This window comes from Mustela lutreola, chromosome 18 (genome assembly GCF_030435805.1).
Source record: "Mustela lutreola isolate mMusLut2 chromosome 18, mMusLut2.pri, whole genome shotgun sequence".
In the NCBI taxonomy this organism is placed as follows: domain Eukaryota; kingdom Metazoa; phylum Chordata; class Mammalia; order Carnivora; family Mustelidae; genus Mustela; species Mustela lutreola.
This window is the reverse complement of record NC_081307.1, coordinates 26,829,632-26,847,490: the sequence shown is the minus strand read 5'-3', so window position 1 is coordinate 26,847,490 and position 17,859 is coordinate 26,829,632. Positions and strand designations below refer to the sequence as shown.

The following is a 17,859-nucleotide window of genomic DNA, read 5'->3' as shown; positions in this document are numbered from 1 at the left end:
ATCTTACCCACATTTTTCAAAAGCAGATTAGCACATTGAGTAGATATGTAATATCTGGGAAAGGAAGTTGACTTAACACTCCCTGGGATAAAAACAACTACCTAAATTAATCAGAATCCTTTAAACTTTTGGGTGCTATCCAAGTATAATGAATCAGTGGTATTTCATGAATTATTTATTTTCTGTAGGCATCATTTGCATAAATGAGTAGAATCTGATCCAAGCATCTTAGTGAATTTGATGAAGGGTATCATGAGAGAGGCTCACTCCTTCTGAACGTTCCGGATAACATGCACGGTTTTACTGGGAAGATGGCTAGTGCCTCTCACCCACCCAAAGTCCAGTCGTCCAGACCTGCCTGTCTTTTGCCCATAGACCTGCCTGTCTTCTGCTTAGCTTTAATCACCACATGGCAACACTTGAAGCGCTTACGTTTGATAAGTGTAGCCGAGTCTGTGCTGTATTATGGAAACCTCTGTTAGAGCTCAAGTTCATCACACACTTTAAATTCCTTCGGTATTTTGTTTCAAGCCTAGGAGACTGGCAGAGATTATGGGACCCCAAATATGGTATGGCCTCAGATACTTGCAGATGCCAGGTCAAGCCTCAGTCTCCATCTTGGGAATGTTCTGGTTAGCCCAGCAATAATGCACTGAACGGTCTTTCAGAGACCTGGAGGAGAGACTCGCCCTCTCTCAACACAGCTCATCTAATTTCCAGAGAGGAGACAGGCCATGTGGAAAAATGACTTGGTGTTATCTCAAATTTTCTAAGTATGGCTTGAAACCAGTTAGGTCTTACTGGTGGAATGTTCTGAACCAAACACAATGTTCCATGCAGAACACAGATATTCTACTATCTATATAAATGTTCACCAAAATATAAAACAGATTACTAAAGAAATAACTTTAATTGGTCAGACACATTTTTATCTAGAACTAAATAAAAAAACAACAACAACACCCAAATCAAAGTGTTTTAGGCAACAACATTCTTGGTTGCTACTTCTAATTCCTATTCTAGAAACGCGATTAACTTTGCTGGCTGTAGTATCACTAGAACACTTTTGACAATATGCAAATATTTATACATGTAATCTTTTAATAGCCTGACAGTAAGTTAGATCCTTCAAATTTGTTCAAGAAAAACTCACAAATGGATTATTTGGAGGAAGAAAGCATCTTTAGGCTAGATGGAGCCATCAAACAGCCCACCAACTTGACCTAGTCTGTGTGAAAAAGATAAATTACTGTTTTGAAACCAAATTGTATTCAAGATGCTGTATTTAAGTGTTAACTCTCTCTGAATGGTTATCTTGGACCAGCCCTCACACGGTACCCTCGATTAAAGTTAAGCTAGTAAATTGCTTACTTGTCAATCTGTGGTCACTCACCTTTTGCTCTTGAGGGGGAAGGAGGAGAAGAACTGATGAAAGACTTTGTCACGGGGCCGCCTGGTCCCGGGAGGTCCGCTCGCCCTGGGCTGGTCCTGCTCGCACTTGGATCCAAGCCCCTGGGTGGCCCCACCGCAGGTTCGCTCTTCCTCCTTTTCCTAAAGTCACTGGCCATGCTCGCAGAACTAAAAGAAGGAATCGGCTTGGTTTAGGCTGGTGTTGGAGGAGGTTCCCCTGTGACTCAGAAGGACTGATGGGAAGCGTTAGCGACACAACGTCTCTTCACTCACTTCCCCCCAACAGCAGTTTTAAGAATGCATTCCTTGCGACTAAACACTATTTCTTTATAATCCTCTCTTTAAAAAAATTTATAGACTGTATTTTCTTTTTTTTAGAGAAGTGTTAGGTTTACAGAAAAATCGATTGGAAACTACATAGAGTTCTCCTAAGCGCCCTTTCCTTGCGCACGCACTTTCTCCCATCTTGACATTGTCTGTTCCTGTGTGTGATGTGTTTGTGACAGCTGATGAACCATCCTGACTCATAATTACTAAATGTCATTAAAGTCCGTAGTTTATGTTAAGGCTGTTTCCCACCGAAGTTCTTGGTTTTAAAATTTCTCTTTTTGGCTGAAAACTGTTCCTTCATCTGGACGCACAAATTTCTATCTCAACTCACCTACCGGACGTGTCAAGTTTTGGCAGTTATGAGTAAAGCTGTTATAAACATCCATGTGCTGGTTTTTTGGGGGTGTGTGTGGCTATGTGTTTATAATCATGTTTTATTTTTATTTTATTTTTAATTCTTTGAAAGTACTGACCTTAAGTATGTTTAATTTTTTTTGCATTTTTTTTATTATTAATACATAAGGTATGATTTGTTTCAGGAGTACACGTCTGTGATTCATCAGTCTTATACAATATGAAACAGAGTCCATCATCCAGTCACCCCATCCCCCCCGAGCCCTCCACTCGGCAACCCTCTGTTTGTTTCCTGAGATGAAGAGTCTCTTATGGTTTGTCTGCCTCTGTGGTTTCCTTTTGTTTCGTTTTTTCCTCTCTTCCCCTATGATCCTCTGCCTTGTTTCTTGGAATATAAATCATGTTTTGAAATAAAAAAAACTCCATTTAGTGCAATATGTTGTGACTGACAATTCAGTGTTGTGATTTGTGCCATGTATCTTTTCTCTCTAAAGAAGGAGTTCCCATAACATGCCACAGGGGAGGAAAAGACTGAAAAGGAAGACATCTGGTGAGACAAATTTCTCTTACCTCACGGTTTCCCTATGGCTTGTTGTTGATGGTACAATGTGGCTGAGAGTTTGTATTGATCACCATTGCTATTGAACTGTGTATGAATTTCTGCAGCGCTATGAAGTAAGTGTGATATTTAAAGCCAACCATCAGAACTTATCTTGGCAGACTTCTAGAACAGTTAGGACTAGTGGTTCCAGATTATTCTGGTTCAATTCTAGTTTGTCTCTGCTCCTTGCCAATGGTGTGAACTTGGTAAGTTATAAGGCCTAATTTTAGTTTATTCAGAGATAAAGTGGGGAGGAGAGCACTTAGCTTATCGTGGTATCTTAAGGATCGATTATGTTTATGTACTTAGAATGTCTAGTATATAGTAAGACCCCATTTATTGTAATAACAATGTTTCTGATTTATGTGATGAGCATGTAATATGTAGAACATAATTTAGAAATTTTCTAGTAATTTATACATTTTTCAAATATACTATCGTAAGAGTCACCTAATAATATTGAAAATTAGATTTTATAATTCCCATTCAAAGAAAAGAAAACTGAGCTTAGAGGAGACAGGGAAGGGAAGAATTTCTCAGTAAAGAAATCCAGAATTATTTCATTTAATTTTTATAAAGTTTTGAATATGATCATATGAAATGATGTAAAAACAAAATGAAACAACTTCATAAAGTAGGTGTCCCAAATAATAATGAGTGATAACATAACCCTCATTATTATTTTGCTGAGTAGCATTCCTATTAAAAGAGAGATCACTGGTATATAATATTCTGGTCGCATGCTGCAATGACGTTCTTACCTAGTAGGTCTTTCCAGGCTTCTGTCTATAGAGGATTGATACAGGGAGGCCTGTTAAGATAGAAAAATAGTTCCATGAAAATTTTTCCAGGGCAATATTTCATTTGTCCTTGGACATTAAACTAGGTATCCTAAAAAAGAGTATTATAAAAGCTGAGATGAAAAATCCCATTTATCTTGGTCATAAAATGTCTTTCAAAGAGAAAACATGTAACCTGATTTCTACTTTCTTTCTATCTACTTTCTCTTTTGATATACCACAGTGTATTTTTCTGCCTAACTCAAATTATCCACAGCCCAAACATTGCCTGGGGGAGAAAAGAAAAGTCATTAAGCACTTCTTCATATAGGAAATAGACTGTAAATAGAAATTTTCTGCATCAAGGAATGGTTTGATGTTTAAAAAAATATTTGTAATCATCATTCAGCCCTTATACAACATAAACCGTCTTTATAATTTTTCTGTTGTGTTGCCTGGTATTCTCTTTAGAATATAACATTTAAGCAGAACTTGAGACATCTTTCCTCTGTCAACACAGGCATGGCATCTTAATAATACCACAGAATTTGGTTTGAAATTAAATTAAACTGCCTGGTATTTAAATCAGGGGGCAGAGTGGCATCTTTCAAAATAGCTAAGTTCAGAGTCGATTTAAAATAAATGATTGATAAACCAAAATGTAACCTTTTTTAAAAAAAGAAGTAGATTTTTAAAATTTTCATGAGAACATCAACTCTCAGCTGTCCATGGCTGTAGGAATAAAGAAAAACAGAAAATACAAATTGATACATAATTCCAAATGCTTATTGTACACACCATTTTCATACTCAATTGTACTGCACTGAACAGTACAGTGAAATAGATATTAGACAGAAATATTAGATAGGACTTTTTCACTCCACACGACCATCTACCAGAATAAACATTGAAATATCTAAGGCAAGAGAGATCTGTATTGAGCTCTTGAGTATTTGAAATGACAATGCAAGATGAGTGAAAGTAGTTGTGGGGTGATGTCTAGAGTATACAGGGAAATGTATATACAAGTATATATGTGATATTATATATATAATATTATTATATATTAATAACATTATGATATTATATATATACTATATATATATTGTCTTGCTTTGGGGCATATTTGATGGTTAATTATTTATCCCAAACTTTGGTTTGATGAAGAACTGAAATTGTAGCTTGAAAATGTGCTTCCCTATGGAAGTTTGAAAATGTCAGCCCAAAAGAGCAGGATTTGACAGATTTGATCTAAAGTTCCCATCACATAGAAATATTTTACCAGATTATTACAAACCCACTTGGTGGAAATTAAACCACACTTTAAAAACGATTTCCATAACCTTATTTTCTACTTATAAATTAGCACCAATTAACCAATTAGAATATTAACATTCTTTATGTAGATTCTTTATGGAAATAAGTCTGACAAGCCCTCTTATGTGTAACTCTAAAATTGGTTCTGTTAATTAATATTTTCATTTAATTCCATCTTATTGAGTGAGAATGGAACCTTGCCCAGAAGCAAACAAAAGCACCTTTCTGCTAGAGATCATTCTCCCTTCCTTCTAGACAGAAAAAGCATATTTTAATATTTGTAATTCTTAGAAAACATTTAGATTCCTAGGTTCTCAACTAATATAAAATTAGAAGAAAAAAATTTGGTCCACTAATCTGATGAATGTACATGATGACTTAGCTTGCTGAACTCTGGATTAGACCCTGGAAAGGTGAAAAAAATGAATACTAAATAAGAAGGAAAGCAAACAAGTAAACATATTATATTCTGGTGTAGAAATATTAATTCTATACGTTTGTGGAAGAGCAACACCAAACAGCCTCAGAGCCTTGTGGCTTGTGTGGATCATGACCTTTGTGGACAACCCAATGACAAACCGTAGCTGGTTGTCAAGAAGTGTCGATTGCAGAACGTCCGTAATCACCCCAGAGTGATCAGTGACTTTGAATGGCCAGCTTGGAATGAGCCTGAACAAAATTGTAATGTGGGATATAACACAGCCTAGGCAGTGACAGCTCTCATTGATAAATCAATGGTGTTTTAGATTTAGGCAAAGAAACTACAATTATGTCTCCTTGTGCTGGTTTCCACAATCCAAAATAAACTGAAACCAATTTTGTGATTTTTCTGAAAGGTCAAAGGAAAAAGTCCAATATAAAATTATAAGGAGGGGCGCCTGGGTGGCTCAGTGGGTTAAGCCTCTGCCTTTGGCTCAGGTCATGATCCCAGAGTCCTGGGATCGAGCCCCACATGAGGCTCTCTGCTCGGCAGGGAGCCTGCTTCCCCCTCTTTCTCTGCCTGCCTCTCTGCCTGCTTGTGACCTCTCTCTCTCTGTGTCAAATAAATAAATTAAATCTTTAAAAAATTATAAGGAAATAGTGAAATGTCTAGATAGATGGCTAAGAGAGAAACTTAATGATAATTATGTGAATGATATTCATTCTGAAATGGAAATCGTCTCCAGAAAAGAGGTAACCTCTTTTACCTATTGTGATCTACTGAGTTTATATATTACCATATTTTCACATACCTAAATGAAGTTCATTTTAATACAGTATGGACACTGACCACTCTACTAAGTGATCGTATGATTAAACTTTGCTTAAAAGTCCTTAATTGTTCTCCCTTAATGCCAGTTTCTCAGTTTTATGGGTTAGAAAGTATGTTATTCATGGCATATGCTAGGCACTTAATAAATGGTAGTTAAGGTAATGTAAGTTAATCAATTACAGATTTTACCAGAAATGTTTTATGTAAGGATATTGAAGATAGAATCCAGTACCTTATCAGAATATTTTTGTATACACTGAAACACCATAATGGGAAATTAATATACTACAGAATCATATAATAGTCCTTCTCAGTTCCAAAGACATAATGGCAAATTAGTTTAACCATCAGCAAAGTGCTTTTTTATGTGACTTTTTTTGCCAGTACCATCACATGTAGAATGCAGAGTTAAGTTTCTGCTATCTTTAGCCCAAGAGTTATCATGTAATGTTAATTATGGGAACTTTTTTCACAAAAATAGTTAACACGGAATAGTATTAAGTAAATAACTTGTTTCTTAAAGTCTTGAATTCTACAAACATCTCTTGGACGTGCTAAGAAGTGTGGTAGAAAGGGAATGGCGTGGAAGTGAAGGCTATGAGATTTGTATTTTATTTTTAACTTGCTGTCATCTGACCTTGTGATCTTGGACATAATTTTAAAAAAATCGTTGGGCTCTACTTTTCTTGACTTAAAAATGAGTGAGTTGGACTTGGTAATCTCAAAATTTTCTGCCCATTCTAATGATCCACCTTAAAAACATCCTAGAACTATCTGACCAACATATCAGAAAAACACCTGACCAGACTGAATTCCAAAGTAAATTCTCATTCTCTTCGTAGGTCGAAAAGCCTTTCCTCAGTTGTGAAGGTAACATAACATACAAAACAGAATTGCTTGTTATATTTGATGGTCTTAAGGGTTATAAGCCTTAGGAATGACTGCAGTCTAGAATGTTCTTGAGTATTCTATTTTGCTTTTTATTGAATATATAAATATTTTGATTACTTCTGTCTGAGCATGCGCTCTGATGCCTAGTTCAGAATCACAGATTGAAGCTTCGGGGGGTGAAGATTTCCTGCTGAGACTGTGCCCTCCGAAGTACTCTCTGAGGCATTGGTGTCTTCCTACTTTTATTTTCTAGTTGCACATATTTAACCCAGTTAAGACTTTTTGATGACGATAAGTTATTTATTAAGTGTTTTTGTATATACTGAGGACCACAGAGAAACCACTGTGTAAAACCAGTTTATATACTCTGCTCCCATTCTAGCTGCTTCTAAGAGTTACCACAGGGAGGCTGATGTTTAGCAAAATTGTCACTTTTGCTTAGGTCAACCAGTAAGTCTTAAATCTGCCTTCCAAAATCATTTCATTTTTTTCTTTGCAGAAATCAGGATAAAAAGCTTTGACTCTGGAGTTTCTCTTCCTTTTTCAGACTCTCTTTGACGCAATCAAATAAAATGTAGCACTGCCTGGCATATATTTTTTTTACCTAGCGGATTGCCGTGAGGATTCTAAAACAGAGACAGCAAATGCATTTCATCTCATCTGCCAGTTATAACCCATTACAGTGGCTGCCTGGATGATAGCATTGAGAAGGATTAGTAATGCCTGTCAAGGATGTGGAACTGGGAAATCGGGACATACATCCCAGTTGTTTGTCAACTCTATTCTTGATCCTAGCTGGTGCTAAAATCCACAAATCGTATTTAGGAAAATGAAAGACTTACATAAATTTTAAGAATATGTGGGCCATAAACATGTAATTAAGAACCTAGCTGTCATTCTGCACCTCCAAGCGTGATGGCAAAATGGCTCTGTGTAGTCTTTGGCCGTCTAATCAAAACAGATGCTTGATACAAGCACTAAGCGTGCACTTTTGATTTTTTTTAATTGTCACACTCCTGGACACCAGGACTGTGTTGAATAGTTCAACGGAAATTGATGGCTGGAATGATTCTTCACCACGTTTCAGAAAGAGCCAACCACAACTTTGGAATGATTAATGTCTAAGCAATGATGCTGGATACGACACAATGATGCAAAGACAGATTTTTCCAAAACAGCTTAGACACTGTGGTGAGTTGTTACAACACGGATGGTTCAGAATCACAGTATCAGCTCCTAAGAGAGACATCTGAAAAAGAGAATAATTTGTTTTTACCTCATTGGAAACACCAGAAGAATGATCTCGAACATAGTCCAGAGCCTTTTTAGGGGGCTGGGTGTAGATGCACCACAGAAGCAGAAGGTGTAGAGATGGAATGGAGGAGAGTCAATGGCAGCAAGGAATGGACATGTGGAAAAGGTGACAACAGTTAGAAACTGAGTGCTGACAGCATCAGACACACATAAAGAGCGCACGAATGGAGCCAAACGGGGGTGGCCTAGGAGGAAGAGTGCAGTGTTCGTAAATATTCTCAAGCACTGGGTAAAATCACTAGCGATGGGATTAGTATATTTATAAACTCATTTGGTCACATCAACATGAGCACTCGTGGTCTCTAGCCACAAAGGAAGTCAAGTTACATTAAAGAGACATTAAAGGCACAGGTAGAGAGCATGCTGGTGAGTTTCCATGTGGGGCCGAACATGATTATAGACAAATGCTGATAGTTTAGGCTCAGAACAGAAATTCATCTAGTCCCTACAAACCAGGTAATCAGTAATATCAATACATACAAAATAAAGCCAGAGGATTTTTTTCTCTAAAATAAAATGCATTTATATGAATACTTATAGAAATAAGGGGGAAAATGAGAGAAAACGCTTTTCCTATTAGGTATAAAAAGTCTAGGAAAAATTCTTTGGTTTATATTCCTTTACAGTCACTTTTGATCCAGTTCAATAAGAGGAAACCTAACCAAGTGTCCTTTGCATTTTAATGGATGACAGGGACAACTATAACCACTCAGTAACCAATAAATATACGGTCAGTTTAGGAGTCTATAAATCAGTATCTGATACGGTAAAAGAAAGATCTTCAATAAAGTTCTGATCTTCAATAAAGTTCTGTGCAATGGAATTTTTCTGTTCTTTAAAAATTTTAAAATTCAGGAACATCAGTAAGACTTAAAAAAAATACCTAAATGACGCCTATCAAACGTATAGCTATTGGTAGATAGAGATCCCCAATGAAACTTTTAATAAAGGAAACTGTCATTTAGGGCTGGTGTTGACTCTTTTCCCCAAGTACACTAAGCAATTCTCGTTAGGCCCACTTTTGGTGGGGGTCTGGGGCCAAGATGTTTCACTAACATGAAACTAGAAATCAAGGTTCACAGGATTTCTTTATTTTTTCTCTTTCCTTATATCCCTAAGAGTAAAGGAGATATTTTATAGAGGTATTTCTAATACTGACAGTATAGTACTGAAGGAATTGGCCAGAGATTTTTGGTGTGTTCAATAAGCCTGGGGTTTTAACTTCTGACTCTACCACTTGCTAGCCTGTGCAAAGTACTTGTCCTCTCTGGTCTCTGGTTTCTTCTTATTGGAAAAGCCTCCAGAGAACTGAGATAATGAGCTCAGAACCCAGCACTCGCCAGTGCTTGGTAGTTCTTCAGCAAATGGGAGCTATAATAATAGTAATTATTTTCATAGATGTCACTCTATTTCTTCTGATTGAACTAGACCAAAATGGACTCTAAGCAAATATAAATCTTCTATAAACCTCTAACAATTGCCTGAATATTCTAGGACAGAAACTATCTCAGCGTTATGAATTTGTTTAGATATGATCTTCCTAATGCATGAGGCACGGTAGAGACAAAGCACATAGGAAGGGTCTGAGCAGGGTTAACCATTTGGTACAGAAGCGGATGAGGGCTCAGCCGCACCCAATTTGTCTAAACAATACATTTGACTTTTGTTTTGTAAATGACACCTATCTCTTCTGGTAATGGTATTTTTCATCAATCAAACAACATTCTCCTAATTTTCTTATATTAATAGTCTAGCCTCACTTACCGGGCGTCCAAACTCCAGTTCTGAAAAGAATTTATACCAGGGCTCATTTTCTAAATCTATGTCATCTGGATTTATGCGATCAGTCTGGAGCAGATGTGAAGGAAAAAGGGAAGGAAGAGGCACACTGAGCTGAGTGAGGGAAACGCCGTGTGGTATGAAAAACACGCACGCGCATTTGCACGCAAACATGCACCAACTCTCATCCCACAAATCTTAGCAGGAGAGAACAAAGGATGTAAAGTAAAATGAGTAAAATTAGGATATGAAGATGAGCTTCGATGGCATTACCTAGGCCCCTAGTCAATTCCTCTGTCCATCTCTGGCTTTTTTTTTTTTGAATTTGCAGAAATACGAAAAACACTGTGACGGCCAGAAGGAACATGGATAGCATCCCAGAACTAGGCTAATGTTAGCCGATTCAAGTTAAAATAGACTCAACTTAGTCACCAAGTAGTTGATCTGGGGGAGTCGCTCCACCGCCCCTGTCCTCACTGATCCCAGCATGTAAGGCTGCGTTCCGCAGGCAGCTGGCTTGGGTGCAGGTATGTGGAGAGCGTGGCGGAGAGGGGGAGGGAGAAGGTGGGAACAGAAGTGGGGGGAGGGGTGAAAGGTGCTGGGGGGCTGTTAGGGGTCGACTGGCATGAAGAACCTGGGGTCTAGTTGAGAAAGTAAGGGGCAGCAAGGTGGAGTCAGCTAGGGCCAGGCTGTCCCCTTAGCCTCTGGAAAGCAAGGGCTACCCCTGATTTTCCCGAAGGGCATTAGAAAAGGTAATGAAGGAAGGAGCTCACCAAGGTGGGGGAAAGAGTCGGGGTGCACGGGCTTGGTATGGGGAGGCCAGTCCTGGGCGGAGGGGAGGGGCTACCCGTTACTTCTCCGTCTCTTGAAACAGAAAGAGGCTTCCGGCCGGGTTCTTTTGGAACAGGTGTCAGAGTTGTTGGGAGAGGGGGCTGTAAGAAAGGGGTGAAGGAAACACTGATTCATTAGATGGAGCTTCTTGATGGGACGAAGAGGACACCAGTGAGCAGGAGGAAATGTTTCAGAAAAGTTAAGGTGCCCCTGGGGAGACCCAGATAACTTAGAGTATGGTCTGGACCCCTGAAAAGATGTGAAGACAAGGAGCCTCCTAGAAAGTGAGGCATGATGACATTTTTATGAGCTACCACCCCAAGAATCTCCTTCTCCTGTCTACCTTCAGCTGGAGAAATGGATCTGGAGGTGGTTGGGTTTCCACACTACTGTAGCTGGCTAAGTGTGGGGAGAATCGCACTCTGGTTTGGTTGACACTGTGATTCAGGGAAGAAGCCAATTTTCATAGTTGACTTGCTCCCCTCTGGTAGTGTTTCTGAGTATTGTGAAAACTAGGAGTGTTAATATAAACAGCTTGAGAAAGTACATACAATTGCTTTAGTAGTGGAAAATCCAGACATGGAACATTTACTTTATCCACAATATCCTGAATGCTTTTACATAATATACGCCTGATCAGACTGATTCATACTATTGACTTAATATTAAATGAAGATGCTTAAAGTACCACATGTGGGTTATTACTTCTTTAACCATTATTTGCATGGCACTAATTAAACATGGTGTAGCTGGACAGTGATATTTTAAGTCAGGAAAAAAATATATATATATATATCTCAGTTCCCTAAAAGCCATTTACCTTGTCCAGGAGAGGACATAATCTTCATACTATCGAGGGTTTTGAGATAGCAGTCCCTATTCAAACAAAACCCATTATTTTGACATTAGCTTGTCCAAGTGTTTTATTGCCTTTTTGAATTCCCAATCATTTTGTTAATAGGATAGAGTCTGTGTGCAAGAATCAATTATATCCAGAGTATTTTTAGAGATGAGCTTTTTATTTCAATATTTTATAATAGGAGATTATCATGGTAGCTACAGACAGCGATAGGAAAATTTGAGGCATCATAACAAAATAGTGAAAGGGCCTAAGTTATCCAAAAGATGTGATGATCATAATGATAAAGACCTTGAGTAATTCTGGGGGATGTTTATGTGGAATGGTGAGTGATAAAAGCCGAATTCAGTCATGTGTTTCTACAGTATTTGTAATGATATTGTGAAGCCTGTGTTTGGATGAACACAGGAAGAAAACACAATTTACCAAAAACAAAACAAAACAGCAACAACAAAAACAACTCACAATGGCATTCTGGTATTGAGATGGTTCTTTTCCTTCTTTTAAAATCTTATTTTGCATATATAATGGAGTACTATGCAGCCATCAAAAGAAATGAAATCTTGCCTTTTGCAACGACGTAGATGGAACTAGAGGGTATTAGGCTGAGCGAATAAGTCAGTCAGAGAAAGACATTATCATATGATCTCCCCGGTATGAAGAATTTGAGAGGCAATGTGGGGGATTGGGGGGGTAGGGAAGGAAAAACGGAAACAAGATGGGATCGGGAGGGAGACAAACCATAAGAGACTCTTAATCTCACAAAACAAACTGAGGGTTGCTGGGGGGAGGGGGGTAGGGAGAGGGTGGTGGGGTGATGGACATTGGGGAGGGTATGTGCTACGGTGAGTGCTGTGAAGAGTGTAAACCTGGCGATTCACTGACCTGTACCCCTGGGGTTAATAATATATTCTATGTTAATAAAAAATGAAATCTAACTTTGCTTTACTACCATAATGTTGTGGAGAATATCCTGTAATTACTATGGTAAAGATTGCAGAAAACCTGATTCAATTTATAATTGATTCTATAGTGCAGAGTACTAATTGAGATTTTGATCTTAGCTAAAATGCAGTTTTCCTCCTGTTATTTAGATAATGGCTATAGAATACGAATATTTTATGGAGTAGTTCTACTGGAGCTGAATTTTTAGAGTAATTGACATTAGAGGGAATTTTCTTTTTTTTTCTTTTTAAAATTTTTTTCAAAGATTTTTGTTTACTTATTACAGAAAGCACGTGCAAGCTGGGGGGAGGGGTAGAGGGCGCAGACTCACCGCTGAAGTTAGACTCAATCCCAGGACCCTGAGAACGTGACCAAGCCAAAGACAGCCACTTAACGGACTGAGCCACCCAAGCACCCTGACATTGGAAAGAATTTTCTAGTAGTTTTTGTTCTGTCTATAGAGGCCTAGTACTTCTTCCACAAGAAAACAAATCTTTGATTCTTTCAAATCTCCTTGCTTTTAATATTATAAACTTAATAATATTACCAATTCTTGATTTTATGATTCTGGTTTCACATTTAGCATTTTGTTTTGCTAAAGGGAGATAGAAATTTCTCTTGGAGTAAACAAATTTGTTTAAAAAACATTTTGAACAGCAGAGGGCAGCAAATTTACTAAAAAAATAAGTATATTTACCAGTGGTTACAACTTCATTTTAACTTTCACCTTAAGAAAATACATAACAAACAGATACATGAAATCCTGATGTATAGAAGTATATTTCTATGATAGAATGTGGAAAAGGAAGACTATCTACCATCTTGCACCATAGCTTTGAATGACAGTTTTTAATTATGATTTTTTAGGTTAAAAATTTAATGTAGAGTCTCAGATTCTAGTGTCATCTAGAATCCATCCAGTAGAGAGAATGACCCAAACAATGATCATTGATAATTATCTATAATGTTGGAACTTAATGAGAGGCATACTTTTGAGTATAGCTTTTATGGTAGAGAGATGCAAGTGGCAGAACTAGAATTTTCTTTTCACTGTGGTTGACCTATTGAATTGCCTTAGTTATGCAACAATGATATGTATTATGTAGCAATCTAGATCCCTGCTAAGGTATACAGAAACCTCACAAAAGTCAGTGGTAGATAGACACATGGTCCGCCAACAGTCATATATACACACTCAGAATCTCACTAAATCAACACTTTCCATGCAAAACTTGACAGTTCCTTTGAGTTGTTTGACACCGATGTGAACACTGGGAAACTTAGGAAGCCTGATCATGTGTTACTCTAATTGCTCATAAAAACAACCAAAAAAAGCAGATACACTGTTGCACATTTTTCTGATCTTTTTTGTTCTCTTCTTACTTTGAAAAACCTAGCAAATCTGTGCTGAAAACAAATGTGTTTCAGTGCAAGAGGAAGCATTTAAGAAAATCTAAAACTATAAATCGGACGGATTCTTTTTTTTAAAGACAATCAAGGGTGAGCCGTTCTTAAAGTTTTTATGTTTTCTACAATTTCAAAGCATTTAGTTGCTTTTGAGGTTACAGAAATTCTACTTTTCTCCATATTCTCATTGTAGACATGTAATTTCTGTATGTGTTTCCAAACAAAAAGAAGTGTTCACATAACTTAGTTCTTAAAAATTTATGCTCATTAGATTTTAAAGCTTTAATGGTATTCACCACTGTGTTTTATATTTATTCTGGTTCCGCAGTAAATGATACATGTATTGAGAGTTGGATTCAAAACCACCAGATGAAACTCCCCCAATTTTTATACATTAAGCTTTGACGATCATCATGGATAAGGAAGTATAAATTCACTGCGGGTTTAAATTGCATTTCAGCTCTGTTTTCGGTGATTATTTCTTTCTGCTTTTATCATTATGTACTGGCTTAGTTACTGTAAAGAAAGGTAATGTCTTCCTATTGTTTTCATTTTACCACATGCAGAGAGATCCTGAATATGTGCTTACTTTGATTTGATTTAATTTAATGTAATTTAATTTTGGCTCACCTATAAATATATCCAATCCAGATGGGATGTAAAGTTTCTATTAATATAATCTCAGCAGAGAGTTTGTGTGATTGCTTCACGGACTACATGTGGTTCAAGTCCATTAATGGTAAATTCCTGGTAATTGCGAAGTACTTTTGTAGATCAAAGATTAGGCCCCTTTAATCAATGTTTTCAAACTTACAGTCAAATGAACATCTACAGCTTTCAAGAAACTGCACTAACCTTTACTTTCCTGCTAAAACCAGAAACACTTCTACCATTGATTCCTAAGGAAGAAGGGCATCCCTTTGGCCAGAGTCTGGGGGAGGACTTTTATTCAAGCGGTTTGGCCCCCTCTGCCCACTGTGTATTTCAGGGAATCAGGGGATTAGGGAACCACAGTTACTAATAGCCGTGTGTCAGATCCCCTTTGTGTACTTTGATGGACACCCACGTTGCCGTTTGTTGCTAGGAAAGTATAGACTTTATAGATGAGCCACAGAACAGGGATCAACCCTCACCAGTTTTACCCACTAACCACAAGGGTAAAACCTATATTCATTCATTCAGTTATTAGTCTGATGGCTATTCACCGAACACCTACCATGTGCCAGGCATTGTGCTGGATGCTGGGGATACAACGCGTGCACTAGACACGGTCCCTGCCTTCAAGGTGCTTAACATCTAATGAGGGACACAGACAAGTCAACAGGCCGTTAGAATTCAGGGTGTCAGGAGGAAATGCCCATTGCTATAGGCACACAGTAAGGGAGTTTTACTTCCCATCTCCGTCCCCAGGTGTCAGCCATGGTGCCCTGGGGAAAAAGAGACAAGGCCACAGGTGAGATGGGACGGAGAGAGAGCTTTCCTGGCAGAGGACGGGCCTGTACAAAAGTCCAGAAGGCAGGCATTGAAGGCTGTCTGTCTAGCTGGCTCACGGCGAGTTGGCAGGAAGAGCAGGAAGAGACACGAGGCCGGAGAGGTCCGCAGGGGCCAGACCACAAGGTTTTTTGGCAATTACATGAAGAAATTTGGGTTTTGCTCTCAGGGCACTTGAGGAGCATTAGGGAGCATAACTGGGTAGCTGTCCCTCTCATGAGGCAATGGGCACACTGTGACCAGCAGAGAGGAGGGGCCGGGGGAGGACTTTGAGAACTTTGAGAGAGCGCGGGGAGGCCAGGGTGACGCCTGGAGAGACTGGGCAGATGATGGGGTCATCTAAGAATTCAAAAGAGCAACAGAAAATTACCGAGCGTTTTGTATAATTTACAAAAACTAAATAGGAAAAGAGCAAAGGAATGCTCACAAACCGTTTGGGAGTAAAAAGACAGGAGAGCGCATTCCTTTGAAATCCTCAAGTTTTGTTCATTTGCTACTATACCACGATCATTTAGCAAATCTGCTCTTCATCTCCTACACCTTGTGGGTTAAAGATGCTCCCGGATCCTAAGGAAACCACAGTAGTCTCTGTGATATCACTGTGCAGTTAGACTTTTGTCTTTTTTTTTTTTTTTTTTTTTTTTCTGCTTTAGGGAGGCAATGAGAATGAATTCAGGGTGACAAGAAAAAAAGAGGATAGCCTGTTCCTAGAATAAAAAAAGGCCAGGCCAAAATGACATAGATGACTAGCCCAAATCCTTTTGCATAGCGCTGGCCCCCTGCAAAATTGCTCAGGAGGAATAAAAATGTTGGTTCTTTCAGTTTCTCCATATGACACCCATTCTCATTTCTTTCTGGGTTTCGTGGTTCCTTCCACTTCTTTTTGCCTGTGGCTGCAGAGCCCTGTCCATACCCAAATCTCCAGCAATGCCATGCTCCCAGAGCTTTCTCTCCTTCTTAGAATACAAGTCTAGCTTCGCATACTCATCGAATGAAAGAGTCAGAGCTCCTCAAGGTGGAGTCTGTGTCTTGGTCACTACTGTGTCCCAGCACCGAATACAACATCAGGCACATAGTAGGTGCTCAGTAAATGTTACTGAATGACTCAATAATGGAAATATCCTGGTGAGGGAGCTTCTAAAACCCATCCTATTTCCTGAGACCACAGCTACTAAAGCATTCAGTACAATCACAGCGTTCTTATAAATTGTCAGGAAGATCACCAATGATCATTTAATTATTTACATTTAAATCTGAGGCTCATTATGTTGCAGAATTATTTGCTACTTTCAGTTTTTTGCAATGGTAACATCATGGTTCACTCAATTCTCAGACTAGAAATTTCAAAGGATGATATGCAATTGTACAAGCCGGTAAACGAATTCAAAGTTTGCACTAAGGCTTCAAACTAGTGATGTTCCTTTTTTTTTTTTTTCTTTCAGTTTTTCTGGTAAAGTTCTGTTACTCTAAAAGATAAGAGTTATTTGAAGAAAGGCAAAGAAAGCTTACATAAACGTTATGTTTGAATTGTGTGATTATAAGGTTTTTGAACATATTTCTGAAGAACATAACCATAAATACAGGGTTTCAAAAATGAAATCAAGGGCGCTCATGTTGGGTGTCGTAAGGCAAGGGTTTCCAATCAAATTTCAGGGCTGGGCTTGCATTCTATGTAATAATGTGCTTTCTTGGATACTCTTAAAGGAGTGAACAAAGAAAACTTTTTCCTCTTCACTGACAGCACCCAAAATTCTTTTAAGACAATGAGGAGTGTAAATTATAGATGGACCTCTAGATGCAGGTTTGATAGAGATGCCAAGGAATTATAGTTTCAAAGAGATCCAGAGGGCACAGTCGAGGAGGGAAAGCAGAGGACTCAGAAAGGGGGACTGGGAAAATAAAAGCCAAGAGGGCCAGAGAATAACCCCATTTGTTATATTGCACTTGGAAGAACCAAGTGGTTATTTTCAAGTTAATGTATCTTTTTGTTTGCATGGATGAAATAACTAGGAAAAACCTCTGCCAAGTTAAATAGAATCTTGATCCATTAGATGGACAATCAGGAAGCTTGAGGCTTGGTAACCTGAGAGAGATTTAATAAGAATCAATTAAAACAACGTGTTTTTTTAAAAGAAAGGCATTTGGGAAATTTCCCCTTAATTCAAAGAAACATTAAGCAACCGATGTGGAAGGGATGGACTTTGTGGGCCCATTTGTATCAGAGAGACTAATGCATGACTTTTCTCATTAGCAATGTAGACTAGCAATTAAGTATTGCATTTATGAATTTAAAAAACAT

At 38.2% G+C, this 17,859-nt stretch overlaps 1 protein-coding gene across 18 annotated transcripts in view; it reads right to left on the bottom strand.

The window, feature by feature from the left end:
- The window catches only part of SORBS2 (sorbin and SH3 domain containing 2), a 209,601-nt gene that overhangs the window by 36,792 nt on the left and 154,950 nt on the right, over nucleotides 1–17,859 (bottom strand). For 11 of the 18 annotated variants that reach the window (XM_059156095.1, XM_059156079.1, XM_059156085.1 and 8 more), the window contains 5 exons: nucleotides 10,801–10,959; nucleotides 10,013–10,096; nucleotides 8,211–8,267; nucleotides 3,457–3,506; nucleotides 1,394–1,578 (listed from right to left, as the gene is read on the bottom strand). In XM_059156095.1, the coding sequence (XP_059012078.1) occupies nucleotides 1,394–1,578; nucleotides 3,457–3,506; nucleotides 8,211–8,267; nucleotides 10,013–10,096; nucleotides 10,801–10,959 (535 nt within the window). The remainder of the gene's footprint in view (nucleotides 1–1,393; nucleotides 1,579–3,456; nucleotides 3,507–8,210; nucleotides 8,268–10,012; nucleotides 10,097–10,800; nucleotides 10,960–17,859) is intronic. The other 7 variants (XM_059156089.1, XM_059156096.1, XM_059156092.1 and 4 more) reach the window with 4 other exon arrangements.